Source organism: Colletotrichum spaethianum (assembly GCF_022836535.1).
Source record: "Colletotrichum spaethianum MAFF 239500 DNA, contig09, whole genome shotgun sequence".
Classification (NCBI taxonomy): Eukaryota; Fungi; Ascomycota; class Sordariomycetes; order Glomerellales; family Glomerellaceae; genus Colletotrichum; species Colletotrichum spaethianum.
In genome coordinates, this window is record NW_026054779.1 from 496,996 (window position 1) to 524,564 (window position 27,569).

Sequence of the window (27,569 nt, forward strand, 5' to 3'; positions counted from 1 at the left end):
AAAGGGAGAGGCAGGATGCGTGTTCCATGAAGCAGGGGTCGAAGGCAATGTTGGCCGTCACGAGCTGCAACTGTCATCAACGCGCACAAGATGACGGGACTGTTGCTTCTGTAGCAAGGTGATTTGGTGAACCAATATTGGATGATGCAGGGTAAGACCGATCTGAATGTAAGACTCGGCAATATGAGGCAGGGCCGGCATGACTACCTAGGACGGGCTGTCAAATCCAAGAAAGCTCACCGCAAGCTTTGACTCTAATGAGTTGACGGCCAGCTCATGACAGAAGTGCCGCCCCTCCTCCCCCCCCCCAGACTAGAGAGGCTGGTCTCCTGGGGAGATGGCTAGCGTGGGGGTTAGTGTCTTTCTGATGGCCGTCGATCCGTCCGGTATCCGATGACAGCAAAGCATTTGCGCGCTCCAGTTCGAAACACTTGGTCCCCTCGCTTGTTGATTCAGACACACGGAAACTAAAGCAATCTTAGTTTGAAAAGTATTCTGGACACATGACGAAGACACGGTCCCAATATGGACAAACATTGAGCAGGCATCGAATGGCGGTGTTCCATTGCAGGACCTCTGCATCATGCAAGCCAACAGGCCTCAGAATGGTTAGTTTGTTCCAGTAAAAGATGACTTGCATCTGCGGCACTGTGTGGTGTCTGATGCTGGGGGCTTGTCTTGCCAATGTGTCCGGCGGTCTTTGTGAAGTGCCAAGAGGAGGCTACGTCCGAGGTACCGTCAATGATCAAGGGCACTTGACACCGGTATACTGGTATATCCTCGACCTTGCTCTTACGATCAAAGCCCAATGGCGCTTTCCTACGGAGTAAAGAATGAGATGACCTCTCTTCTCAATGAGGCAGAGGAGCCATCATTAGGGATGATGGTAGTGAGACTTGAAGCGAGATACCCAAAATGAACGGGCTGGGCTACTCGAATGAGGGAACACCCCGAGTGAATCCATGGAAAGAAAAGACACAGGATAGAGTGTCTGCATGTCCATGCAAATCACATGGGCACAGAGGGGAGAACCCCGAAACCAACAGGAAGGTCGACAAGTTAAGCTTACGTGAGCAGGTGACGAAGGCTCCGTACGCAACCATGACATGGTCATCACTGCTTTCCATGCCCGAAGGAGAATGACATACGTCTCAAGCAGGCGCAACTTCTTTCACGGCGTCCTCAAAGAGCTCTGGTATTGAGGAAATCGCAACGAATCCTATCGCCCGCTACCTACTTTTCACGAGGAGTATTTATTTCCTCCATGTGTACACCCAGGTCCCATAGCATCGCCACGTCAATCATGGCAAGCACGGCAGAAGTGGACCCGAGCCAATGCAGCAATCCCGTTCCGTCTATACCATTGTAAACCAGAGCTATACCTAAACGGTCTTATTACTCAATTGGCTGAGGCTGGCGTAGCTGTGAGGATGCTGCACATCTTTGGGACCTGCAGGCACCACATTTCTCAGGTCACACGCCCGACGATATTGTCATGATCCCATGGCCTACGTATCCAGCCGCTAATCTCGAGCGATGGGCAATTAACTGTAAGACTTCGAAATCCCCGTCGTCGCATCAGGACTTTGCATTCGGTGACCTTGAACCTGAATGGCCGAAGCATTGGGCCTGGCCTACAACCTGGGCTGATTTGATGAGGATGCATCTCTAGGCCCTCATACCCTTTGACCTTTGATATATCTACAACAGCAAACATTTCTGTGGCAGCTGTTCATGGCTCGTTGAAAATGAATGAAATGCGAATGAGAACCTCATATTTACAGTTTTAGTACATAGGACCAAAATTCGGGCTAGGGCAGCACTAAGACGGCACTTGGCAGTCATTGCCGTTCATTGTGTTCGCACTTGTCGTCTACAGATCTTGACAGCAAGTTCCCATTGCCCAAAAAGTTGGCTGGGCCAATGAATAAACACCGAATACATCATCTTTCTTACAGTACCTGAAGGTCGGTATACGCTTGCCATCCTTCTTAGGTCGCGGGGTATGGCTACTTCACCCGTGAAAAAGGGGCTTTCTGGCGTGAGCGCATCATCATTGGTCGGGTAGGCATCGGCCAGCACCCGACGATGTTGATCTGGACCATCGAGGGTTTTCACGACTCGTTGTAGGGGTCCTTCGCCGGATTTCTTCGTTAACATTCGTGGATGGAACTCCATGATATCACGTCCATATAGTGGCCCCGACACCTATGAACGCATACAGTTAGGTTGTCCACTCAAACGACGACAAAAGACGACTCAGTCTGCTTGATATGTTCGTCACGGTAGGCCTCGGATGTCTGAACACTCGAGAGGTCTCTGGATAACGCTTATATTTCGAATGCAGCCTGGGAACATCATGCTGGAACCTTCAATTGGAGAATCGTGCAGTTCGACACTGTTCCAACAGTTCTCTTTTTGGTATTGAGTCATGACCAAGATATGTGCACAATGATGGCCTTCATTTTCACATTATGTCACGAACCTGCCATCGTCATTACGACTATTCCCTGCCCTCGTCCTGACCTTGGTTGTGTATCACACTACGGCTAGGAGTCTTGGGTATTTGGGTATTGGCGACCTACTTCAACTCGCCCGATGACAAAAGCCTCAAAAATACTGCTCAGCAATGGCCTTGTCCGGGATTCCCGACGGACTCGCTCTGCGAATGACCCCTTAAGTGAGAGCGGTGCTGAGACACGACTATAGGTACAGTACGTCGGGGTTTGGGGCTAACCCCCACTCAGCTGGGTCTGGGGGCGTTCCCCACAAGAGACCCTCGTCAACCCCAACCATGTCTGTCTGGCCTGGCCTGGTCTAGTCAGCTTTGGATCTATGTATGGACATCCCGCCCTCTCCTCTCGCATGCGCCAGTCTGTTGACTTGCATGGGCTTAGCACCGGCCCTGCCTCGACCTTCACGCACTGTGTCGTAACGCCCTAGTTCAGACGCCGAAATCTCCTAAAGATCCCTGGTCTCTTGCTGCACTTTCTTCGTACCACGGCCGGACAGGACGACTGCTTGACGCGGTCAGAACGGCCTGCTTTTCCCTTTGTATTTCGCATGGTGCGACTGGTTCTTGCGTAGCTGAGCAGTATGTACTTCCTTGTACACAGGGAGATTCGTTCGCCCATTCGAATTATGGCCCAGATGTTGATCTTGGGCGACGTTGGCTTAGCGCATGGGGCGAGCCATCGCAAGCATAAATGTGCCATGAAGCTGCCTCGGACGCCACAACTTGCAGCAGGACTAGGATACACTTGTCAAGAAAGAAGCAACGTCTGATGGGGCCCTGTCTTTGCCCAGCTTTTCCCGCTCTTTCTCTTGATGATAAAAAGGCCCCCATCGCCCCCTGTTCTGATGAGCTATTCGTCTTCTTGGTATCCTTATATCCTTAAGCCCGTCAGCTCTACGAAGTATCGGTGTATGAAAATCTGTTAACTTTACTACCCAAAAAGACCTGCTGTCATACCAACCAATCCTTACCATACACACCTAGCACGCTTCGTACGACATACGTCGTGCTCTCTGTCGTCCGACTTTGGACCTAGAACGCTTCCAAGAAACTTCGGCATCAATCATGGCTCCTCATCAAGACGTACCCTCACCGGCAGGCAGTTTCACAGCCGGCTTCAACAGAGACTCCTTCCGGCCCAATACTGCTTCGAACCTCAAACTCGGCAGCCTAGCGGCCGCCGAGTCGCATTCCCCTCTCAGCAGTTCATACGACAGTACATCGCTTGGTGTAGATCTCCATGGAACCCGACCGCTTGTTCCCGGAGTCTACGTACCGACCATGTGCTTCTTCGAGCCTGGTACAGAGAACGTAGACATTGACACCATCGCACGCCATGCTGTACGACTCGCCCAAGCCGGTGTCACCGGCCTTGCCACGCAGGGGTCCAACGGGGAAGCAGTTCATCTCACTCACGCCGAACGCCAGCTCGTTACGGCAACTACTCGGCAAGCCCTCAACGATGCTGGCTTTTCTCACATGCCCATCATCGTAGGCTGCGGAAGTCAGAGCACCCGCGAGACCGTACAGTACTGTACTGAAGCCTGGGCTGCTGGTGGAGACTACGCCCTTGTGCTTCCCCCATCTTACTACTCCGGCCTGTTTGCACCATCGTCAGAAACCATCTTTGAGTACTTCAACGCCGTGGCAGATTCATCGCCTATTCCGCTCATAATCTACAACTTTCCAGGTGCGGTTGGAGGTCTAGACCTATCTTCCGACGTCATTGTTCAATTGTCTCAACACCCCAACATTGTCGGCGTCAAGCTTACATGCGGAAACACGGGCAAGTTGAACCGCGTTGCCAGCTCCACAAGGAAGTTGGCCAAGGACCCTAACGCCAAGGTTCCCGAATTTCTTGTCCTGGCCGGCTCGGCCGACTTCTCGATTCAATCTCTGGTAGCCGGAGGACACGGCATCCTTGCGGGTCTGGCCAACATTGCTCCCAAAGCTTGCATCAGAACCATTGAGCTTTACCAAGAGGGCAACTACCAAGAAGCTCAGGATATGCAGGAGATCGTATCACATGGTGACTGGACTGCCATTCAAGGAGGAGTTGTCGGTGTGAAGGCTGGTCTTCAAGCATGGTTGGGCTATGGAGGCGTCGCCCGGAGCCCCTTGCCAAAGCCAACGATTGAACAGATGAAAAAGTGGAAAGAGGGGTTCCGGGATCTCGTTGTCCTTGAAAAGTCCTTGTGAGACTGGCAATCACAACACAAACTATTTGGGGCCAATGCAAACCCATGCTTATGAGTCTTGCCTCAACTCTGCGTTCAACTGCAAAGAACGGTTTCACGAATCCATGGAGTCATGCTTGTTTCTTTGGAAGAATTAGGGTATGGATAAGGTTGCTTTGACCAAGAGCCACGGCGCTTTTTTGACATTACCAATGGGTGCATTTTCAAGAGAGTACTGTCTAGGACAATTTCAGTTTATCAGTCATGTCTTCTTGCTTCTACCAAAAAGTTGTATTACCAAAGGCAAAACCCGACTTCAGTGATCTCTAGCTTGCTTGTTATTTTCAATCACACGAGAGTTTTTCGTTTACAAAACTGAATCACTTGTGCCGAGGTTCACCTGAATAGAAACGTTTGAGGGGCACCAAGCATGCATGAAACACCTCGGACTCAAACAACTTGACCCCCAAAGGCACTCACGAACAAATAATCTTAGACAATACCGGTGAAAGTCGCAGCAAGCCCGCAGGTACGTCACGATATTGATGATGTGCTACGTCCGGCCTCTTCAATTTAAACCCATCACCATCCGAAACACCTCACTTTGACAACATGTTGCAGCATGATGGCTTATCGTATCTCACTGTCTTGCCACGGAGGCTGGAAAAGCCCTTTCGATGCGGTTACATAAGTCGAGCTTTGCCACGTCAGAGAACTTTGTGCGGCTCGTGCAGCATGAAAGATATAGCAGTTGGGAGAAACACCACAATGTTGCCGGGCCAATACTTCTTCTGTATCTGAAAGCCCATATAACTGCGATGCTACTCAGAGAGCGGTGAAGAGAACGGGAACATGGCCCATGAGTGATGGGCTTCGCCTTGTTACACCATCGGACACTCGCATATAGGAAAAGCGGCAACTATGCGTAAACGATGACGCATGGTCCTCTTTGTGTGACTTGGTGAAAGTTGTAACCAAAAATGGACAGTGAAAGCTACACATCGGTGCCGAGCGGACGGAAGATCAAGATAGCCGTATCAGGAGAGACCATCGAAAGAGCAAGAAGAGGATGGATCTGACCGCTCCATTAAAGCTATGTTTATTCATCTATGCTCGGATTATGATATACTCGAAGTCACTCGTCGAGCTTCTGGATTCAAAACCTGCCTCGCAGCTGGTAGAAGAGGGACAATCGCCTCCAGGGCAAGGACTCTGGTCACCGCTCTCAGAACAAGCGAGTATGCATCAGACGACCACACGAAGCGCGCGGATTTGGGAGTGTGTGATACATGGACAGCCGCCGTTGAAAGTTTCGTCCGACATCTAAGAACTTAGTCCTAGAACGGTTCCTGGAAACAGATTCTCTCGCCGCCAGTTAGTCATGTGCTCCTCGGCACAGCTTGGGAGAAGATGGGGGTCTTTCTTCGTCAAATTTCGTCACCATGTCGCGCAGTAGCATGCGACGGCACCCAGGCAGGGCGTGACAAGTTTTCCGTTTCCCGCATAGTGAGCGAACCACAAGACTGGTGACAGTATAAAGAGATTGGATGGACACGACGGGCTCCGTTTGCTCTAGTCCTGGAACGGTAGGGTGCTTGACCGCTTAGAAGTAAGGAGCAGATAAATTCGGATTGTTTCCACCGTCGTCTTTTTTTTCTTTCGTAGAGGCATCCCTTTTCTCTCGTTCTTTCGAACCTACAAGATTGGCGTCGAAACTTTAGCTCGAGATACGATGATTGCCCCTCAGCTCGTACTCGTTTTCGGTATTCTGGCGGCCGTGCGATGGGTGAACGCCGCGCAAGATGTTCCAATTATTGGGGTAAGATCGGGTATCAACATACGGACCGGCGAGTTGCCTATCAGAAGGGATATCAACAGTCTCTACAACGAGAAAGGGCCGCAATGGTAAGACCGGCGCTCGGAAGAAGGCAACAATCGCTCACGATCTCTTAGGGATCTCTACGTCGGAGCTCTCACTGCTATGCAGGATACAAACGAGACGGATCCCACATCATACTTTCAGGTAGCAGGTTAGTATTCAAATGGTTCGTTGCCTTGTTTCATTCTGCTAAGTCTTTAGGAATCCATGGTCAGCCATACATGGCTTGGTCCGGGGGCGGACCTCAAACAGGAGCATATGCCGGATACTGTCCACACAACGTACTCACCCCAGAGATCTCGATACTAGCGAATAGATCTTGGCTAACTTGTTCCAAGCAAGCATTGTTTGGCACCTGGCATCGCGGCTATCTCTCACTTTATGAGGTTCGTACGATCGATTCACAAGCTTCGCTTCCCATCAACGGGCCTCATCCCTTAGCAGCAGGTTCTAGTGCAAGAGGCCAAGCGCATCGCGACTGCTTACCCGGAACCACATAAGCAGAAGTACGTGGAAGCCGCAGAAAGTTTGCGCACCGCGTACTGGGACTGGGCCGCAGACGCCCATGTCCCACCCCTGACGGCAATGCCGACCGTGATCATCAACAAGCCTGTGGCCGGCACGTTACAGCCCACGGCGGTCCGGAATCCGTTCTACCGTTTCAAATATCCCAAGTCGGTTCTCGATGGCGGATTTGGGTCGTTCGACGGGGCGAATTACACGAATCGTTGCGCCAAGGACGGCGAGAGTTATCCCGCCACGGCTAATGAAAAGCTTGCGAATCTCACCTTGAAGGAGACGGTGGTGAGTTAACAAATCCGTGACCAAGTCGGGCGAGGGACATCTGGTGGTTGTGTAATGACGTCTTGCTGATAACCTGCAGTACAATGTCTTTGTCAGGGCCAGCTCCTTCGATGAGATGGTCTCTGCTCAGAACCAGGGAGCCAACTTTGAGGGGCCCCATAGCGGAGTCCACCTTGCAGCAGCATGCGGTCAAGATCTTGCTCTCCTCTCAATCGCTGCCTTCGAACCGTTGTTGTAAGTGGTGATACTCCCTCCGGTCCATGTCGTTGCTTTTAACTCGTATCCAGCTGGCTCCATCACGTCAACGTCGACCGTCTCATCGCCTTCTGGCAGGCCCTCCACTTCGAGAACGCGACGATGCACTTCTCGTACGCCTCTGATCAGTTGTTTGCCACGCCAACCGGGACGATCGTCACGCCCAAGTATCCCATTTTGCCGTTCATGGGCTGGGGAGGCAGCCCTCTCACCAGCGAGTCGGTCACGCACATCCGTGATTGGGGCTACACGTACGCGCCCATGCGGTTCTGGGACCAGGCGCCAGGGGAGACCAAGATGGAGGTCAGCAGGACGGTGAACAGCCTCTACGGCCCGCGGGAACAGCAGCAGTGGCAGGAGCGGTACTCGTTCAAGGGGCTGAGGCGGCGCGAGAGGATGCCACAGAGGGAGTACTTCGCCAAGGTCGAGGTTGAGAGGAGTGAGCTAGAGCTGCCTTGTCAAGTGCAGCTTTTCTTGAAGGGCAATCTGGCCGGGTCGTTCACGTTGTTGGACATGCCCAAGAAGGGGATGAGTTACGATACCATTCCCCTACGCAGAGGTATCGAGGCAGTGGGTATCAGTAGGCTCTCGACGAAGAGTGTGCTTGGTACCATTGAGGATGGGTTGGGGGTTGTAATTAGCAAAGTGAGTACGACCATCGCACCCACGGCTCCTTTGGGGATGCGGTTAAATTTTCGGAGAAAGGGTGTATGTGCTAACAAAGGTTCGCCTAGTTGGATGGCACGACGATGTCGCTGGATCACGTCCCAAGCTTGAAGATCGAGGTGGAGGACATGGACGTCGTTCCGCCCGATTCTTTAAACGAACTGCCGACGCTCGGTGCAGCGCAAACTCGTACCGTAATGGGGCGGCCCTTAGCCATAGGAGAATACTCATGACAATAGCTGTGTAACTACAAATTTTCTGGCACTCTGCGTTTCCTTGAAGACATACGGGATGACGAGATACCCGAATTTCCCTTTGACCCACTTCGGACTAGCATAGCGATAAAGTGAGGCGAAAGCTATTGATGGTCGTCTACGGTACACAACAGTCCTGTCAAGTTTGAGAGTGAGACGTGCTGTACCTCTCTAATCCATCAGGTGACGTTGGTATCCTTTGCACGCCATGAATATTCCCGGTCTACATCATCCCTCGGTTTCAGATTCACCATGTGCACATACACACGGCGCAACGTCGGACAGTGTTGCTGGTGGTGGTGGTGGTGGTGGAAAAGCACCAATGCCGGAAACACCATGATACCAAGTCCCGGCGCCACGAGACCCGACACCAGGGCGAGCGAGCGAGGTGGTATTTGGGCGGTCCGATGAGCCTGTTCCGTGAAACTGTCTCACGGGCGCTTAAGTAGACGACGTCAGTCACTGACGACGGTTCTTCGGCTTAGGGCGGACTGGCGATCTGAGTTCTGGCGCAACAGTGCTGTGGATCTGGAGATGGACTCGCTTCTTTGAAAATTTGAACATCGCCATTATACATCTGCTTTGGCTCCTTCATTGTAGATATGTCTGCGTAATAACAACCTACGCATCCTGTCCGCCCATGAGCCATAGAGCACCGCAGCTCGCCTGAAGCAACATGCCACAAACGAGAAACACCTTACCCGCCTGTCCGTCGCTGCTAAACATCAAGCTTACGACCACAAAGATGTTGAGCGGTATCCTCAGTACGCCGTACACCTGCGCCCTGACGCCATCGTCGACGACCTTTCCCTTGAGGTACCCCATCGAGGGGAAGTACAGACCAACGCAGGCCTCGAACAGGCAAAACAGCCAAAAAGTAACCTGCTCCGCGCGCGGTGCACCGGTACCAAGAGCGAAAAAGACGCCGTTGGCGGCGAGAAGGACCGAGAGCAGTAGCCGAGACGGCGTAGAAACGAGAGCGAGGAGACGCGGGTAAAGGAGAGAAGCGAGAAGGGTTGAGGCCATGAAGGATGCGAAAATGATACCGTAAGGAAGGGTCTCAGGGGAAGAGGAGGCAGACACGAGAACGGGGGACCATAGGACTACAAAGAGGTACATAGACCCTTCGAACATAGTCGAGGCGAGGCCGATTGCGAGAACGCGTTTGTCGGTCATCGTGGACCAGAGGCTCGTTTTTTTGCCCTTTGATGCTTCTGATGATGATGCCTGGCCTGTTGAGCCGTAGTTCTCATCCTTTGCAATCAGTTAGTCGATGCATCAGAAAGAAGATAAGATGCCGTAACCTACCCATTGGCTGGCAATGACCCCAGCAGCGAGGACCAACAGCCCCACACTAGCTAGAAAGGGTGCCTTGCGCGTCCCTGTCACGGAGACGAGCCACTCGCTCACGACACCACTCACGATGGCCACGACGCTGTTGACGGTACTCATCATGCCGAACGTGCGGGACAGGTCCAGACCCTGATCACCCAGACGGCGGGCATGAAAGTCCGTCACCATCCAGCTCTCGAATACGCTGAAGAGCAGACTCGTGCCCAGGCCGCCCAGGACGCGGCCGAGGAAGAGCAACGGAACACTGGGGATCGTGGTAAGAACGCAGGAGAGGGCGTAAGCGGCGCAGAAGAAGAGGCAGCTCGCCCTGCGGCCGTGCCGGTCGGCAAGAGAGCCGATGAAGTAACCGGCCACGGCACCCGAGACGAAGCCAGCTGTGAAGAGGGTCGGGACAAGGTCTGACGGGATTTGGTGCTCGTTCTTGTAGAGTGAGTAGAGAAACGGGCCCTGAACGTGGTGTCAGTATAAGAGTTGAGAACTGCCAGGGTGCGAGTGACAGGACCTGCAGCCAGTCTGAGCCCATGACGAGAGCATAGACGACGTAGAATGCCCATTGAGAGCCTTGCTGCTTCGGCTTCGGCTTTGTGTCCTTCTTTACATCTTTTTTGGCAACCTTTTGCTTCTCCTGGCTCCCCGAGGCGAAGAGCGTGCCGCAAGCGAGGAGCAGGCCTGCCAGGTTGAGCTGGTAAATGTCCAGCATTGCGGCGGCTACCTGCTATGGAACGGAGTCCTGAGTCACTTGATTCACGGGCTGGCAGATGATGTGAGGATACCTCAGCGGAATGGAGTTGAAGCAAGAACGACGTTGAGATAGAGCAAAGGAGGACGGAAATGGAGATGAGAGCTTATGAAATGATGAGAGTCGCATCCAAAGGGCCCAGGTGTCCTTCCCCATTCACGGGCGATTTCCCGGGGGGCCAAGCTGGAGCATTGAGTGTTTCGGGCGCACGACTCCAGGGGGCCCTTCTAACATCCAGTATTTGACTCATTGAGTTCATCTGGTTTGAGACGTAACAAGGTTCGGATGAAAGTGTTTAACCTGTGGCATGGCTCATAAGTCGAGGTCGCCTGTATCTTTGTGAATACACGTCGCAAGCAGTTGGCAGACAGAAGATGAGGCGGACGAGAGAAGATGAAGGGGCATGCCGGATACTCACGGGCGGGGAACGGGAGACTGTGGGGTCCTCCACCGCCGAGCTACCCCTGCAATAGAAACGAGCTAGGGGGTCTTTTCGGTCCTCACAGGTTTACTCACTCTGTGTTTTCCAACATTGCAAACAACGTTGGCCTCGTCGAAACATTTGCAGAAACGGCTCTCAAAGCTCTCTCATCGTGCCTCTGTCGCATCGACGCATCTGACAAAACGCTTTCGCTCAAAACCTCTACCAACGGTTCGGGTGGGATCAAGCAGGAAGACAGCATTGTAAGTCCCAATGATGGACTCCAGAGTCGGACACTCGCTCAAGTCCGCTGCAGTGCGTACGTGCGTGCGCGCGCAAGCGGAGATCCGGGCAGAAAAATGCAGGCAAAGAAGTGCAGCAGGCTGCAGGTTGTGGCACGGCACATCATGGTTGGTGATCGGCATGTTGTTTTGCTCTCCAATCTATTATTCCCGAGCTTCCACGAGGACCAGAAGACATACATGATACCACCTGCCGCTTGGAGCAGACGCGGGGTCAACAACTAAGGCTTAATTAGTAGAATAACTTTACCGAGTTCCCGCGCGGCCGCTGCGCGTGTTGAACACGGAGTGAGCTATGCAATGTCCTTAAAGTTGGATGGCTTCCTCAGTTTTGCATCCTTCCTGAAGATTCTGTTCTCCATGAGGGGCAGGCTCCGTTCATCTGAGAACGCTACCGCCAAGTCCACGATGTCCATCGCCTCGTTTGGGCCTATCTCATCTGATCCTCTATAAGTCATCTTGTCTGCACCCAGCACCATGCGCCTGCTCGCTTCACTCGTTGCCCTCACAGCGGCAGCAGTCTGTCAGCCGTTCGACCCCCTTTCCTTTGTCGACCCATTGATCGGGTCTCAGGGCGGCGGCAACGTCTTCGCCGGTGCAACGCTACCCTACGGCCTCGCTAAAGCCGTCGCCGACGTCGATGGAGAAAAGACGGGCGGCTTCGCCACCGATGGCAGTAACATTACCGGCTTCAGCATCGTCCATGACAGCGGAACAGGAGGGAACCCCAGCCTCGGCAATTTCCCGCTGTTCCCGCAGGTCTGCCCCGGCGACGAGCTCAACAACTGTCGCTTCCGGATCGGGGACCGCGCGACGCAGTATAATCTGAATAAGACCGTCGCCGAGCCAGGGTATTTCTCCGTCGAGATGGCGTCGGGCGTGAAGACCGATATGACCGTGTCCGAACATGCGGCGCTCATGCGGTTCACGTTTCCGAGCGGGAATGAGCACCCGCTCATCATGTTGGATCTGACGGATCTCTGGGCCAGTCGACAGAATGCTTCTGTCAAGGTCGATACTCCCACTGGCCGAATGGTTGGCAATGGGACCTTTTTGCCAAGCTTTGGCGCCGGGTCGTATGCGCTTCACTACTGCGTCGACTTCTTCGGGGCCAAAGTCTTCGACACCGGGGTCTGGGTCAATAACCGCGCCGGCAACGAGCCCAAGGAGCTCTTCGTCACCCGAGGTTTCAACATGTTCTACCTTGAAGGCGGCGGCTTCGTTCGCTTCGAGGAACTGACTAACAACACCGTCACCACCAGGGTGGGCGTGTCATTTAAGAGCAGCGACCAGGCATGCCGAAATGCCGACAAGGAGATTCCTGATCCGATGAACAACTTCGACTCGCTTGTCAGTACGGCCAAGGATGCCTGGAGGGAGAAGCTAGACTCTGTGTCGATCAAGGCAGGCGGTGCGACGGAAGATCTCCAAAGGAGTTTCTGGAGCGGCTTGTATCGCAACATGATCTCGCCCCAGAACTACACTGGCGAGAATCCGTATTGGGATAGTGGTGTCCCGTATTTTGACTCGTTCTACTGGTAAGAAACCAACATTATCTCCAATCGGCCTCGCTAACGAGTGGACAGCATGTGGGACAGCTTCCGCGCCCAACACCCACTACTCACTGTGATCGACCCAGTTGCTCAAACGCAGATGGTCAATTCAATGCTCGACATATACAAGCACGAAGGCTGGCTGCCGGACTGTCGTATGTCCATGTGCAAAGGCTGGACGCAAGGCGGTTCCAACGCCGACGTGGTCCTTGTTGACGCCTACGTCAAGAACCTGACCTCTATAGACTGGAATCTAGCCCTCGAAGCCATCACTAAAGACGCCGAGGACGAGCCCCGAGAGTGGTCATACGAGGGCCGTGGTGGACTCACAAGCTGGAAGAACCTCAACTATATCCCTTACCTGGACTTCGACCCCGTCGGCTTCGGGACGAACTCGAGGAGCGTGTCGAGGACCTTGGAGTATTCTTACAATGACTACTGTCTCGCGACGCTGGCTCGGGGTCTGAGAGAGGATACGCTTCACGACAAGTATATGACGCGAAGCATGAACTGGCAAAACCTGTGGAAGCCCGACCAGAAGTCTCTGATCAATGGAGCCGACACCAATTTTACCGGTTTCTTCCAACCAAAGTACATGAACGGGACGTGGGGTTTTCAAGACCCAATAGCTTGCTCGAATCTTGCCGGGTTTTGCTCATTGACATCAAACCCGAGCGAGACTTTCGAGGCGAGCATCTGGCAATACCAATTGTAAGTCGATTCAGAGTATTATCCATCCAGCAACCATCAAGCTGATACCACCCGCAGCACTGTGCCGCATGCAACCTCGACCCTGATTGATATGATGGGCGGCGACGATGCCTTCATCTCCCGCCTCAACTACTTCCACGCCTCGCCCCTGGCCGACATCTCCAACGAGCCCGTGTTTCTTACTGTCTACCTCTACCACTATGCCGGCCGCCCTGGCCTCTCGGCGCAGCGGATTCACAAGTACATCCCTTCGTCCTTCAACTCCACGCACGGCGGCCTGCCCGGGAACGACGACTCGGGCGCCATGGGCGCCTTCCTCTCGTTTTCTGTGATGGGGTTGTTTCCTGTGGCAGGGCAGAATGTGTATCTCATCACGCCGCCGTTCTTTGAGGAGGTTACTGTCAAGAGTCCCACGACGGGGAAGAACGCGACGGTGAAGTGTGTTGGGTTTGATGCGGCATACAAGAACATCTACGTGCAGAGCGCCAAACTGGACGGCGAGACGTACAACAGGAGCTGGATTAGCCACGACTTTTTCACCCAGGGCAAGACGTTGGAGTTGACGTTGGGGAACGAGGAGTCGGAATGGGGAAAGAGTAAAGAGGCGAGGCCTCCGAGCTATGTCGCTGGGTCGAGATTGTGAGTTTAGTAGCGATAGCTTCTTGAACATACTTCACTCGCCCATCTGGGATGATTCACGCTACACTTGGCCAGAGATATGAGCCTTGCTCTCTCGCGTGATCCGACGAAGCAGAGACCACCGGTCATGGACTGCGTACCTCTGAGATATACTCATGGTTGCACCTTGAAGACACCAGCCAGTCGGAATGGGAAGCAAGGGTCGCGGAGTTGCTTATAATGATATGAAATGAACCCGGATGAAAAGCTATCTTCTTCAGGCGACGGCAGAGTCGACATCGTTAGGCGGTCCAGGGACGAACACAAGCCATCGTCCGAATGCACTTACATGCTTTGCCTTGTAGGACGTTCACGTATATTTCATGACAAATGGACCAAGTTTGAAATAGAGAAAAGGTAGACATCTACGCCATGGTTCTTCAGCCAGGTCTTCCTAAGTGACAAGTCTTGAGATATCCAGTGAATAGTCCTGTATATGTAGCTGACTTGACATCGTTGGGCCAATATCGCCGGGGATTGGAAATGTATCTGATTTTATGCTCTTAATCCGTCTTTAAAATCCATGATTGGTACTCGTAACCGCTCTTAGCGGACTCTTCCAGGAGTCGTTACTCTGTAAAAAGCCAGACACCTCCCAGCCGACCGACCAACCCATTTGATGGTGTCTTCTAACCAATTCTCCTGTCCGTAGTGACCCCAAACCCAGTAAAATGATGCTGCTGATCTTTTATACAATAATCAAATCGTCATCGTCGTCATCTTCAAAGGAAACCGACCGCTGCGGCAGATCCATCCCCAGGCTCTCTCTCCCGGCCTCGCGGATGCCCTTCTCCGTCACGAACCTCGTCTTCTTCCGCACCGGCGGCTTGTCGTTGCTCAGCTTGTCGCCGTCCTTCATCTTGGCCAGCTTGTCCTTTAGGCTACCGCCCCAACCGAAGCCGCCCTTAGCTCCGGTGGCCGCCGACGATGACGACACCCCGATCGACGAGCCGGACTGCGCGCTCTGCGGCCTCTTGCGTTTGATCGGGCTTAGATGGATCGCCATTTCCTTACTCCTGGGAGCCATCAGACCCAAGTTCCTCGCATCGACTCGCTGCCGTTCCTCAATCGCGCTGGCCGACGGGGCGGATGATGAGAGGGCAGATGCGGCGTTGCGGGTTCGTTCCGACTGCTTCATGTATTCCTTGCCGGCGCCGGCGCCGATCTTGCTCAAACGCTGCATGATCCCTCTTTCGCGCTCTTGGGCAAGCATTCGCTTTTTTAACCCTTCTTCCTTTTCTCTCCGATCTGCAAGTGCTTGAGCTCCGTCGATGAGTTGCGCCGAGCTCATTGATTTCGTGGCGAACCAGTGGCTGTGTGTTTCCCGGTCGTATTGCTTTTGTTCAGGTTCTGGGTTCCGAATATGGCGTGAGTTCCACCGATGCCTTTCTCCGATGCCGCCAAAGTCCATAGAGTTGACTTCCATTCGCGTCGCTCGTTGTTTGGTGACTGCCTCGTTAGTATGGAACTCGCAGAACTCGGTCCGCTTTTTGTTGACCCATGAGTTGCAGAACTCTCCGTCTTTCTTGACGGACTTGCAAAAGCCCAAGTCGCGAGCCTTTCCAATCTCCATGATGGTGTCCGCATCAGAGTTGATAACCAAACTGAACTTGCCGGTGGCTTCACGGCCCACTGGTGGCGGCATAATGGTTGGGTTCAAGATGGCCAAGACCGTACCTTCCGTGAGCTTCCAGAACCGGGTAAAGCCTGAGTTGAAGAGGAATAGCTCGAGCTCCCATTTGAGATCACAGAGCGTGATGACCATGTACTTGCCTCTATCTGACTGCTTGCCGTTTTGATCTGGCCGGGGCTTATGTTGGCGAGGTTCTGACTTTTTGGCGACAACGGCAAAGACAACGATGTCCTGTTCGATATCTGGAAGCTGGAAGTCAGGGCCTTTGACCTTGCGTAGCAGTTCTGGCACCTTGAAGATCTTCTTTCCGGACAAGGTCCTTGTCAAGACCTGATGAGGAAGAATGCGCTGTGAGAGATGAAAGCTGGAGTATGGCTCGAAAGCCGATGCTTCTGCCTCGGGTACATCTGCGGGCGCGACCTTTTTGGGATTCTGTCCAGCCATCATCCAGTCAGGTGGAGGCTCATAGAGGTCTTGTGAATCGTCTTCGTCTTTTGGCGCTGGCGCTGGCAGGGCAGGTACTGTGTCAAGTTTCCTCTGTCCGTGTTCGGGTTTGCCCTTTCCACCAAGGATATCCTCCCTACTGAACTGCGGCGCAGCATCAGGTTGCTCCGGAAGGTCGACCGCCTTCTGTTTGAATTGGTCAATGTCCTTCTGTCCAATCTCAAACGCTCCAGACCTGGCCTTTCGGACTCTGTCTCTTAAATCCTGGCGGTCGACCTCTTGCGTCCTTGCCGCGGCCAGCCTTTCGTTGAAACTCATGGGTCGTTGTAATTCGGTCTGAGGTGCCGGAGTCCTTGACCTTTGAAGATAACCGCCGAACTGTTGTCCATCTTGGGAGCTCGCATTCCTGCGCAACACGCTTGGTGCTCGTTTTAGCGAAACATCTTTCCCTCTGAGTCCTTTGTCAATCCCTAGTAGGACCCGACTCGGCGATGTCTGTGACTGTGGTGGCTGCATCTTCCGGACGGGAGAGACGGGCACTTCGATCGCAGCTTGCGACTCGGGCCGCGGAGCTACTCGATTTGCGCCGAGCCCTAAGCCTCTTGATATCGGCCTTGGTTGTTGCGGTGGCGGTGATCTGCGCCTAGGAGACACAGCTCCCGCCGTCCTCTCTCTTGCGCTCTGCAGTTTCTTCAACCTCAACCTCGCCTGAATTTCCTGCAACTTCAACTGGAGTGTCTCCTCGTCCTCGTCCTCTTGGTCATCCATCTCGTCTTGTAGGTTCAACGATCGCACCGATAGTGTGGAGTTTGCTCGCCCCCTCCTCAGCGGAGAAGGAGAAGGTGATGTTCGATTCACGAGACGCCTTAGGCGGTCGCGGCCGCCTGGTGTGCTAGCGAGGACTTCGTGGGGGGATCGAGGGGGCCATTGAGGCTCATTGGGTGGGGCTATATCAATGTTATGATGTTGGTCAACAAAGTCTCGTGGGGTAACGAACCGGGAGGCATATTGCCAGGTAATCACGATGACGGGGTGAGTAGCGCAGCAGCGGTTGTCTTCCAGCCTTTCTTAGGGAAGGCCACTTGATAGAGCTTCGACGCCACAAGGCCCATGACCCGCCACAAGGCCTGGTCAACTTCGTCTCGGCGCAACACCCAAATTGTTGGTTGATGGAGGGGTCTGTGCTAGCAAACAAACAATCGCAATCCAAGAACAAAGGAGAGGCTGAGAAATGAGGTACCAATGAAGGCGGGGAGGCGGCGAAAGGAGCGACGTCGGAGTTTGCAAGCCGAACCTCCTATGAAAAGTAAAGGAATGCAAAAGCACGAAGAGTGCGGTCGGAATGCCTCAATCGTTATCGAGTTGTCGCATCTGAACTTGTCGTCACGATAAGCCTAGGCGACTAGCCTCAGAAGAGGAGTTTGACGTGGAGTGATGCCAGGTTTTACCGTGCTTCTATTGGCTGTAGTCGCGTGGGACCCCTGAAGACGCGCTCCACCTTCTAATTGAGTGCGCGCGTCGCGTCCACTGTCACAGTCTGAGCGCAGCAGGGTCCAATTGAGACGGGTCCTACCACCCGTCGTTCCGCGGCATACTTTCACGAAGACTGCAAGCTGGATTGTTCACTACCAATCCTCCCTACACTTCCTGTCTCTCCTTTTGGCACGCATTGTTATCTTCTTTTGGTATTGTCAATTGATTGACTTTTTTTTGTGAGCTTGGAAGATTTTGGGACTCACTTGGACAATCACCTCAAGTCATGGCGAGAACAAGATCCACCAAGCCTGCGCCGGCAGCAAAAACCGAGTCCAGCAACACCTCGACGGCCAAATATACCTTACCCGAGGAGTCGCCCAACGCCCCGAAGCTATTCATTGTTCCCAAGAAAGCCACAAAAGAAGCTCGCATAGTATCTTTGCCCAACCCTCGCTACTCGAAACCCACTCGGTATCTTTTATGCCCGGACACGGGCATTTATGAGTTCACGAAAATTGCAGCACCGAAGACAACACCTAGAAGCTGGATGATTGAGACACCTGCGGGCAATTTGGAAAGATCAGAGCCCAAGGATGGTTTACAACCTGAAGCCCAGGTCACCAACGGCGCAGACCTCTTCGTCGCGACACCCGTTGACCCCCTCTTCTTGCTGGTACCTGGCCTCTTCGGGCCTACCAACGCCAAAACGTCAGAGACGAAGCGTCTCTTCCTTTCCAGCGACGACCACTTCGATGCGCTGTCTACATCATCCTCCCACATGTCCGAGGCTCTCCGATGCCCCAAGACTCGAGCCCTACTCGAATCACGAATGGAGTCTATTAGCGATACTGTCGATGCTGGCGATGAGAAGATGTACCGGCTGAGCGAGAAGAAGCTCGTTCTTCAAATTCTCTCGAAGGCCCGCTCAATGAGCTCTAACGGTCTTCCCGCCAGCATGGAGGAGAAGTTCGTCAAGAAAGCCTTGGAAGCGCCTATTCAGGTACAAAAATCACAAGCCATGGGTGTAACTATCAAGCAGGCTCCCGAGACGACCACCGACGAATCCAACACACCTACGCCCAAGAACGAGTCCGGAGAGTCCCAGTCCTCCATTCCAACAGAAGACAGCACAACCACAGCTGTCTCGAACGCTTCAACGACAGCTACTTCTGTTGGGGGCGAGGTAGTTGAGGAAACAGTGGTGAGCGCGATCCACGCATCTGATGAGGTGACTAGTCTCCAAAGACTCAGGGTTGCCTTCAGCTTCATCTGCTCTAGCTACATTGCGACAGCGATGACACCGAATCTCAAGGAGCTCCTTGCCGATAAGGAAACGTCGGGCGTTGACTTCTCGCCTCTGGACGACTACCTGGCTCAACTCACCAAGCTTCGCGCAGAGGCTGCATCATCCCGGTCCATGGCCGACTACTCTAGGAAGCGCATGCTTGATGAGGAGGAGGAAGAGGCCCGGGATGAGAAGAAGCGGAAGATGGAGGAGGAAAAGAAGAAGAAGGCCACTCAAAGCCGCGGCGTCAAGGCCTTGGAGAAGGTCAACACCAAGGGCATGAAGAAAATGAGCGACTTTTTCAAGAAGAAATAGGCCGAGATAGCCAGCGGCCGACCGCTTGAATGCATTGCTGGGGTATCGGTACTCGTTCGCAAACAACCTGTATCGTCGCCCTCTTACTCCGAACCTCTAGCTCGCCCACGATATCCACCACGCACGCTCGCCGCACCTCTGCCGATCCTCGATGTGCTACTCGAGTAGCTGTGGCCGCGAGTGGTGCTCGTCGTGCCACGAACCCGACCGCGAGAGACGCCTCGCCCACGCGGCGCATTGCCGACGGCCGCCTGTCTCTGCCGCTCTTCATCTTCCTCCTCTCTCTTTCGACGGGCAGCCTCACGTCGCCTCTCCTCTTCGGCGGCTCGTCTCTCGGCGAGCTGCTGCTTCTGGACTGCCTCTGCCTCGATCTCCACCAAGTCGTTGCTTGCGCCACGCCAGTTGGGGTTCAAAATGAGTCTCTGATTGTGTTCGGTTTGCGAAAGGATGCGAGTCCAGGTGTTGAGGAGGGTGGATGCGTTCGATACGGTGCTGCCAACGGTCTGTAAAAAAGGGGTCAGCCGGAGTCAAGACACAAGGATGTTGGGCATAGTGGCAGACATTCATGTTGCCCTTAGCCTTGTCGAGGGTGGTGATGATGCCCTCGATAGCAGCATTGATGTTGCGCACACCCTCCAGCTCTTTCCGCAACGCCGCTTCTCTGTCAAAAGTGGTGTTTGGGTTCGCTGGCGTCTTTGGTGTTTTCGGGGTTCTGGGCGTTCTAGGGGTCTTGGGCCGATCGGATGGAGGGGCACCTTCGCCTTCGGGACCGGGCGAGGCCCAGATGTCCTCGGTGAGGGAATCGTCGGTGTAGTCAGCCATGATGGTGTGCGAGGCAGTCAGGGTCCAGCTGCAGCGACCTTAGCTTGTGGCTGAGGTATCCTTATTTGGTTGTTATTGTTCCAGGTTTGGATTGAAGGAAATGTGGTTTGGTCGGAGCGCGGTCTGGCCAAGTCTGAACCCTTGAGACGGAAGCGCGGCGCGGGGACGAGTGTGACGTTATTTGTTGATGAATTGAGACTTTCAGATTGGAGGTGCCTGGCCGGCCGTTTGGGTGGAAAATGTGGGATGCGCCAGTGAGGGGCTGCAAGCAAGAGAGACAGACCCCTGCCGCGAAGAGTACCTTAGCGCTGAAGTGTGTTTGGCGCACTGAGCTGGGCACTCAGTTGGCTGCTTGGCAGTACCTGTTGTGTCTCGCGAAAATTCGCGTCTCCTAAGTAGTCGACGCGTAGCTGCCCCCGCCGGTAAAGTAGTGGGGCTCGCTTAATTTGAATGGAAAATTGAGGCTTGAGAGCGGTAAAGTGGAAGGTGCAGGTGCAAAACGGGGGGGGCTGGGGCTGGTGCACTCACTGCAGAGAGAGCTCGACTCCTGCCCACTTCACCCTCGGGTCGCCTCACCCTGAATCCCCCAGCCTCTACATTTCCTAGCCTCCAGCCTCCTCCCACGTTTTGTGCCCGTTTCCTCTTGCATCCCAACTGCCGCACCCCATAGTCGCGAACATCAATCCATTCCACACATCCACATCTCACTTGCAACACTTGTAGCCAGAGCAACCAGAGACATCACAAACTCACCCATTTTCAAAACCTTTGCGCCTGCCTATTATTATCAAATTCATCAGGTCTGCCCCCTTCTTTGAACTCTGACCGCCTGAGTTCATCCCGAGTCTTGCACCTTACCTTATCCTTTATCACCCTCACCTCATCCGGATCACCAACACAACCCAACATAAGAACAACCGCGCGCATTCGCAACTCAAAAAAGAGTTGGATGCGCAATTGGAGTATTGCTACGAGACTGAATAGGAAGTGACGGTGCATTGGTACTAGACCGCTCGGCCTGCCTGCCTCCTGCCTGCCCTTTCCGACACAAAAATGGCGACCATCTTCGCAGCATCAACACCTTCACCTCCCCCTACCATCCGAACTCCGCCAACGCCCAAACACGGCTGGAGCGACAACTGGGAACACTACTCTCCTCGCAAGTCGGCGCGCATTTCATCCCGTCGAGCTGCCAACCGAACTCCTTCTCCCCAACCGCCATCCCACCGCACTCCTCCACGATCAACCCGCAAGTCCGTCGCACCTTCCGTCGCCGCCGCCATCATGTCGCCGGCCTCCACTCCTCAGAAGAAGCGCCAGCCCGCTCAAGATTCCGTCCGAAGAGCGGCTGGATTTTTGTCCGCCGCCAGCAGTTCTCACGCCGCTTCGTCGCTCGGAAGTGACAGAATGGACCACCAATCCACCAACGCCTCCGTCACCCGCCGATCCGGTATGCTGCCCACGCCAGCCAAGACGCCCAAGAAGGCACCCTCCGAGAAGCAGACGGCCCAGATCAAGTCGGTAGCGCGCAATCTGTTCCCGACCGAGGAGGAGGCACTGGCTACCCCGAAGAAAAAGCGAACCCCCAAGAAGTACTCCGGCAATTCGTTGGAGAGCTTTACCGCTACGGAGGTCGAGCAGCAGATTGAGATCTTCACCGACTCGCAAGACCGCGTTCCCGAAGCCGACAAGAGCGTCGACAACCCGTTCTACGGCGATAGCGCTGCCGTTGATCATGAGCCCCCTCGCCGCCGCAGCAAACGCAAGGTTGCGGTTCCCGGTGAAGCTGCCCAGGCTGTCGATGAGGCGCTCCAGCGTGAGGACGGCATGGTCTATGTCTTGTAAGTTGAACCCCATATCTACTTATTGCAGAAACATTGCTAACGCTGTCGCAGCCGAGGAAAGAAGATTTTCCGCAAATTCGCCGAGCCCGAGGACGAAGAGGAGGACGACGAGAGCAGCTCGAGCGAATCTCGCATCCGCAAGCCTCTCACACGCTCTGCGATCAAGCCGCGCCTGCTGTTCCCTGTCGCGCCCAAGGCGCCCGCTACCGGCTCCACCCTTGAGGAGGAAGAAGCCGTTACCGACATCGAAGATCATCACCTCGAGGAGCATGAGGAGGAAGAGGAAACTCCGGAGACCCCCGCAGAGACCCAGGATGATTGCCCGTCGACTCCGCAAGCACCTAAATTTGGTCGGGCAGTCGCTACACCCCCCGACACCAGACGCACTACCCGATCTGGCCTGAAGTCTGAAGAAGCGACCCCCATCAAGCGCAAGGGCCGGCAGAGTCCGTTTGACGACTGGCCACGGGTCAAGAGCCGCCATGAGGGTTCGTCTACCAAACGTACGGGAGATGATCTGGTAGCATCTACTCCGAAGCGAGCCCGTAACTAATGCGGAGGTTTGAGGTCTTTTCGAGCATCGTTCTTTGCATACCCAAGCAATTTGGAGTTTGGGTCATTGTCTCTTCAATCAGGGCTATGGGATGAGGAAGCACAATTCTTGATAGGCTTTTGTGTAACGATTACTTTACTTTCATGGGCTGGGGATAAGATGGTAGCTGGGGGAAGTTTGAGATATCTCCCAGCTGAAGTCCCGATTTTTACTAGGGTAGACTTGTTTCTGGTCTACGGATAATGGAAAGAACGCTTGTGAGCCCTGGTAGATAGGGTCCGAGCATTTTGTTGGTCAAACTTTACGAAGACCTCGCCTTGCGTGTTGTGAGAGCGCTTTGGGCGGCTCTTTGAGGCCTACACTCTAGGATAGCCAAGAATGACTCTGTGACAACATTCCCTTGTTCCATCTTTCGTTGCGTCTTTAGGGCGTTGAGTGACTTGCAAAATTCCTTCCAACGATACAACAGCCTTGGCCTGGGATTGCTCATGTAAGCCAAGAACCCGACCATGATCGGTGCTATGGTAAGGCCCGACGTTGCCCGCCGTTTCCTCCGAGAGCGGGCACCGGGGGCGCCCGTGTCCAACAAACGTCAACTTGCCCCACTATTGCAACCCCTCCATCCCACTTTGCGCTCCGAGTCTCTGCCTCATCAAGTTCCTTCAGTCAAACACTTAGGTAACCCACAACTCACCACCAGTGAGTTTCATTCTCCTCAAGCCCAAGCTGCCGGTAGTCACTGCCTGAACCCCCTCCAGCACCGCCATTTGTAGTTGTCATAGCGAGGCCTAGTGGTCATCGTGACCAACTTGCCAAGGCCAATCCGTCTCTTGCCGCGGGGCATTTCCTAACCCCGAAATATTCTACTTTTAACCTCTTCTCTCCCTCCACGCACGCATCAACTCAACTCACAAGCAACACCGCAACAACCGCCAGCATGCATATCCTCCTCACCAATGACGATGGCCCCCGTCGCCTCACTCCTCTCCTTACGTCCACTCCCTCATCCACCAGCTCCAGCAGGCCGGCCACACCGTCTCCGTCTGCTTGCCGCACACCCAGCGCTCCTGGATCGGCAAAGCGCACATGATCGGCCAAACCGTCAAGCCGCTCTACTACCGCCCATCGACGGAGGGTCTCTTCGGCACCGAGGGCACGACCTCAACGCGGCCCTCGCCCAACGGCGCCGACGACGAGTGGATCCTCGTCGACGGCACCCCGGCGTCGTGCGTGCAGATCGGCCTGCACCACTTCTTCCAGGAGCGCGGCCCCATTGACCTCGTTGTCAGCGGCCCCAACTACGGCCGCAACACGACGGCCGTCTTCGCGCTGAGCTCGGGCACGCTGGGCGGCGCGCTCGAGGCTGCCGTGTGTAAGCGCAAGGCCATTGCGCTGAGCTACGCCTTCTTCTCGCGGAACCACGACCCCGTCATCATCGAAGGTGCGGCGAGGCACTCAGTCAAGGTCATTGAGAAGCTGTACCAGCAGTGGCCGGCCGGCGACGAGGTGGATCTGTACAGCGTCAACGTGCCGCTTGTCGAGGGCGTCGAGACGCACAAGACGTACTTTACGAACATGCTGCAGAACTACTGGCGTGACGGCAGCTGCTTCCAGGAGGTTGATGGGGATGCGGGTGATGAGGATGAAGAGGAGCAGAAGATCCGCGAGGGAGCCGGCGGCGAGGCCCAGGGCGGCGACGCGAAGAAGGTCGAGGGCGCGGGTGGACACAAGCACAAGCACTTCAAGTGGGCGCCTAGATTCACTGATGTATACCAGAGCGTCGAAGAGGCAGCGCCTGGCAACGATGGGTGGGCTGTCAAGGAGGGCTACACGAGGTACGTTTCCCCTTTTTGCTGGCTAATTGCCGTCGTTTAGGCCTGATACTGACTTGGCAATGCAGTGTGACGCCCCTGAAGGCCAATTTCTGGCATGCTGCCGAGCAACTGCACCAAAAGGAGCTGATTCTGTAAGTGAGCCCTTGGAGTTCAGAGAGGCGCGGCGAGAAAGAGAGGCCATGCGACCATGGTGCCTGCAAGAGTGAGAGCATGACATGGCGAAAGAAGCCAGGTAGGATGTCTGGACGTTATTACACGAGAGCATGAAGCATGAGAGCACGACACCCAAAGGGGCAAAAGAGAACGAGCAAGACGGGTTTAGAGGGCAGCGGGCAGGCTCGGCATGTACTCTTACGCTCTCGATCGCTTTTGCAGCCAATAAACCACAGAAGCATTTTCTCACGTCTCTTTGTCTGTAGTGACAGCCCTCAAACTGAAGGGTCTAGCGAGGAGCAAGCGGCGTCCTCGACTAACCTCCCTGTGAGGAACGTCGCAACCACAGCCGTGTCGAACCCGAAATTCCACGCCGTCATCAACTACGAGGACCCGTATGTCCAGCCCCTCATCCTTGATGCCATGCAGCGTCTCTTCCCGGGCGCCTACTCCCTCCTCCCGGCACCCTCTGGACCCGACAACGCCGAGCCCGCCCTTGCGGCCGCCCTCCCGTCCCCGGACACCAAGATCCTGCACATCGCGCCCTACGAGGCCCTCGACTTCGACCACGTCGCCTCGCACCCGTCCACCGCGCTCGTCAACAGCTACGTCATCCGCAAGGCGCTCATCCGGAAGCACTACCTTTCGTCGACGGTGGACCACTGGGTCGCGAAGCACCCCGGTTCCTCCTTGAAGACGCACGTCAAGCGCGGGGAGCACTTTGAGGTCGACTACGCCGAGTTCCTGGACGACGCGCTCGTCGAGGCGTTTGACCTGCGGGAGAGCATGGAGAGGAACGAGGGCATCGAGGAGGAAGGCAAGAGGGAGTGGTGGATCCTGAAGCCGGGGATGAGCGATCGCGGGCAGGGGATCCGGCTGTTCAGCTCGATGGAGGAGCTGCAGGGCGTCTTTGACGAGTGGGAAGAGGAGAGGCCCGACAGCGACGACGAGGAGGACGAGGCAGAGCAGGCGGCGACTACGGAGGAGGGGGCAAAGGGGGGAGACTACATCACGACGTCGCACCTCCGCCACTTCATTGCCCAGCCGTACATCCACCCGCCGCTGCTCCTCGCGGGCGACGCGCGCAAGTTCCACATCCGCACGTACGTCCTTTGCGTCGGCAGCCTCGACGTCTACGTCTACCGGCCGATGCTGGCGCTGTTCGCCGGCAAGGCCTACCGCGCGCCGTGGGAGGACGCGGACCTGGACGGGCACCTGACAAACACCTGCCTCCAGGGCGGGCAGGAGGACCCCGCCCTGCCGCCGGTGAAGCAGTTCTGGGACCTCGTCTCGCCCGCGGGGGACAAGAGCGGCGGGGGTCTGCCGGCGGCGACGGCCGAGGACATCTTTGCGCGCATCTGCGACGTCACGGGGGAGGTGTTTGAGGCCGCCGCCAGGGAGATGACGATCCACTTCCAGCCGCTGGGCAACGCGTTCGAGGTGTTTGGCCTGGACTTCCTCGTGGACGCCGACGCGCGGCCGTGGCTGCTCGAGGTCAACTCGTTCCCGGACTTCAAGCAGACGGGCGGCGACCTGAAGGGGGTCGTCGCCGGGTTCTGGGAGGAGGCGCTGCGGACGGCCGTTGGCGGCTTCTTTGGCGTCGAGGCCGAGGGCGCGGCGTCCGGCGACATGGTCCGCGTGAGACGGGTCGAGCTGGGGAGGCGGTGAAGGGGGAGGAGGGCATGATGAGATGGGCGTTCTCTGGCTTGGCCCCTCGCGAATGGCGCGGACGGGGAGGGGCAGTCACGGGTTCGGGTTGGATGTGCAAGGCTCACTGACGAAAAAGCACGCGATATCAAAAGTTTGGGCCGGCATGGGCTAGATCCGTTATTTTGAAAAAGACGTTATTCCCAATGCTATACCGGCAGACACGCCGACCAGCATAACATCGTCCTTGGCGTGGCAGGGTAGAACGGACTCGTCTGAGCCTCGCCGTTTCTTTTCCGTCCGCAACTCCTTGACATGCCTTGAATGCCTGCTTCGCCGTCGGAGAATTGTCGCGTGATGTTGCAAATCGCCAAGACACGACGATCACAGCCTCTCTCCTCTTTCAGTCCAGCGCTGCCAAGAGGACGGGAGCTAAGAAACTTGGCTTCCCACGTTTGCACTTTGCATCTGTATCTTGGCGCTTGGGGATGGAGGCACTTGGACAGGGCCGCCGCACAGTATCCAATGCTCGCCAAGCGTTGCCAAGAAGGGGTCGCGCAAAGTACACACACACACACACACGCGCGCGCGCGCGCTCTTGTTTTCTCACAGAAGGTCGGACAGTGCGATTGACCGAACCTGTCATTGTCTGTCAATGAATGGGATTGTTTGGATGGGGTGGGAGCTTTCTCTATCCGCGACTCGTTCAAATGTTTTTTTTCCTTTCTTGGATTCCGAGACATTCGAATTGGGAACTTGACAGACTTGGTAAGTCTCCACTTGAAAGACACCTGTTGCATTGTAGTTCGAGTGCAACGAGGCCGCACCCGCGGATCCATACGTAGTAATGTACAGTTGCAGCACCGAGGCGATCAATTTCGGAGCTATTGGCGTTTCAACGCACATGTCGACAATGGTCAATTACACTCAAAGGTGTGTCGTTCGTCACGGTACGCGCGCACCACGCCGAGTTGTTTGCGCAGTGAAACATTCCGCGGGCGATGCACAGCCCCGATGGTGGACCTGAGTTGCCCCACGCTGCTAGATTCCACGAAACAGCGTCACTCGACGGTAATTGCACGTCGACCGCTATCAAAAGACCGAATCGATCATGACCTCACCACGCCGGATACGAAGACGCATCTTCAGTCGCAGGAGCTGCGTCGATGCATTGCCGCGGACATGAATCCGAAGCTGCGGGCGCGGATCGTGGCAGGAGGCGGGTTTATTCGGTGAGGGTGCTTGAGGATTGCCA

General features: G+C 55.0%; 8 protein-coding genes across 8 annotated transcripts; 5 read left to right on the forward strand and 3 right to left on the reverse strand.

The window, feature by feature from the left end:
• Positions 1-3,580: 3,580 nt before the first annotated feature.
• Positions 3,581-4,714, forward strand: ColSpa_04357 (putative 4-hydroxy-2-oxoglutarate aldolase, mitochondrial; the record flags this gene model as incomplete). Its single annotated transcript, XM_049270569.1, has 1 exon — positions 3,581-4,714. The coding sequence occupies one exon, from the start codon at positions 3,581-3,583 to the stop codon at positions 4,712-4,714; it is 1,134 nt and encodes a 377-aa protein (XP_049126526.1).
• Positions 4,715-7,156: 2,442 nt separating this feature from the next.
• Positions 7,157-8,529, forward strand: ColSpa_04358 (polyphenol oxidase 1; the record flags this gene model as incomplete). The annotated part of the gene is made up of 4 exons (XM_049270570.1): positions 7,157-7,375; positions 7,455-7,609; positions 7,663-8,275; positions 8,365-8,529. The coding sequence occupies 4 exons, from the start codon at positions 7,157-7,159 to the stop codon at positions 8,527-8,529; spliced, it is 1,152 nt and encodes a 383-aa protein (XP_049126527.1).
• A 642-nt stretch (positions 8,530-9,171) lies between these two features.
• On the reverse strand, positions 9,172-10,603 carry ColSpa_04359 (molybdate-anion transporter; the record flags this gene model as incomplete). The annotated part of the gene is made up of 3 exons (XM_049270571.1): positions 9,172-9,804; positions 9,859-10,350; positions 10,406-10,603. The coding sequence occupies 3 exons, from the start codon at positions 10,601-10,603 to the stop codon at positions 9,172-9,174; spliced, it is 1,323 nt and encodes a 440-aa protein (XP_049126528.1).
• Positions 10,604-11,842: 1,239 nt separating this feature from the next.
• Positions 11,843-14,272, forward strand: ColSpa_04360 (putative secreted glycosidase; the record flags this gene model as incomplete). Its single annotated transcript, XM_049270572.1, has 3 exons — positions 11,843-12,903; positions 12,952-13,629; positions 13,687-14,272. The coding sequence occupies 3 exons, from the start codon at positions 11,843-11,845 to the stop codon at positions 14,270-14,272; spliced, it is 2,325 nt and encodes a 774-aa protein (XP_049126529.1).
• A 723-nt stretch (positions 14,273-14,995) lies between these two features.
• ColSpa_04361 (DNA replication licensing factor mcm10) lies at positions 14,996-17,152 on the reverse strand (the record flags this gene model as incomplete). The annotated part of the gene is made up of 1 exon (XM_049270573.1): positions 14,996-17,152. One exon carries the CDS (start codon positions 17,150-17,152, stop codon positions 14,996-14,998), a length of 2,157 nt encoding a protein of 718 aa, XP_049126530.1.
• A 991-nt stretch (positions 17,153-18,143) lies between these two features.
• On the forward strand, positions 18,144-19,460 carry ColSpa_04362 (ribonuclease HI; the record flags this gene model as incomplete). Its single annotated transcript, XM_049270574.1, has 1 exon — positions 18,144-19,460. The coding sequence occupies one exon, from the start codon at positions 18,144-18,146 to the stop codon at positions 19,458-19,460; it is 1,317 nt and encodes a 438-aa protein (XP_049126531.1).
• Positions 19,461-19,543: 83 nt separating this feature from the next.
• ColSpa_04363 (DASH complex subunit duo1) lies at positions 19,544-20,282 on the reverse strand (the record flags this gene model as incomplete). Its single annotated transcript, XM_049270575.1, has 2 exons — positions 19,544-19,963; positions 20,022-20,282. 2 exons carry the CDS (start codon positions 20,280-20,282, stop codon positions 19,544-19,546), a joined length of 681 nt encoding a protein of 226 aa, XP_049126532.1.
• A 1,053-nt stretch (positions 20,283-21,335) lies between these two features.
• On the forward strand, positions 21,336-22,679 carry ColSpa_04364 (uncharacterized protein; the record flags this gene model as incomplete). The annotated part of the gene is made up of 2 exons (XM_049270576.1): positions 21,336-22,123; positions 22,178-22,679. 2 exons carry the CDS (start codon positions 21,336-21,338, stop codon positions 22,677-22,679), a joined length of 1,290 nt encoding a protein of 429 aa, XP_049126533.1.
• Positions 22,680-27,569: the final 4,890 nt, after the last annotated feature.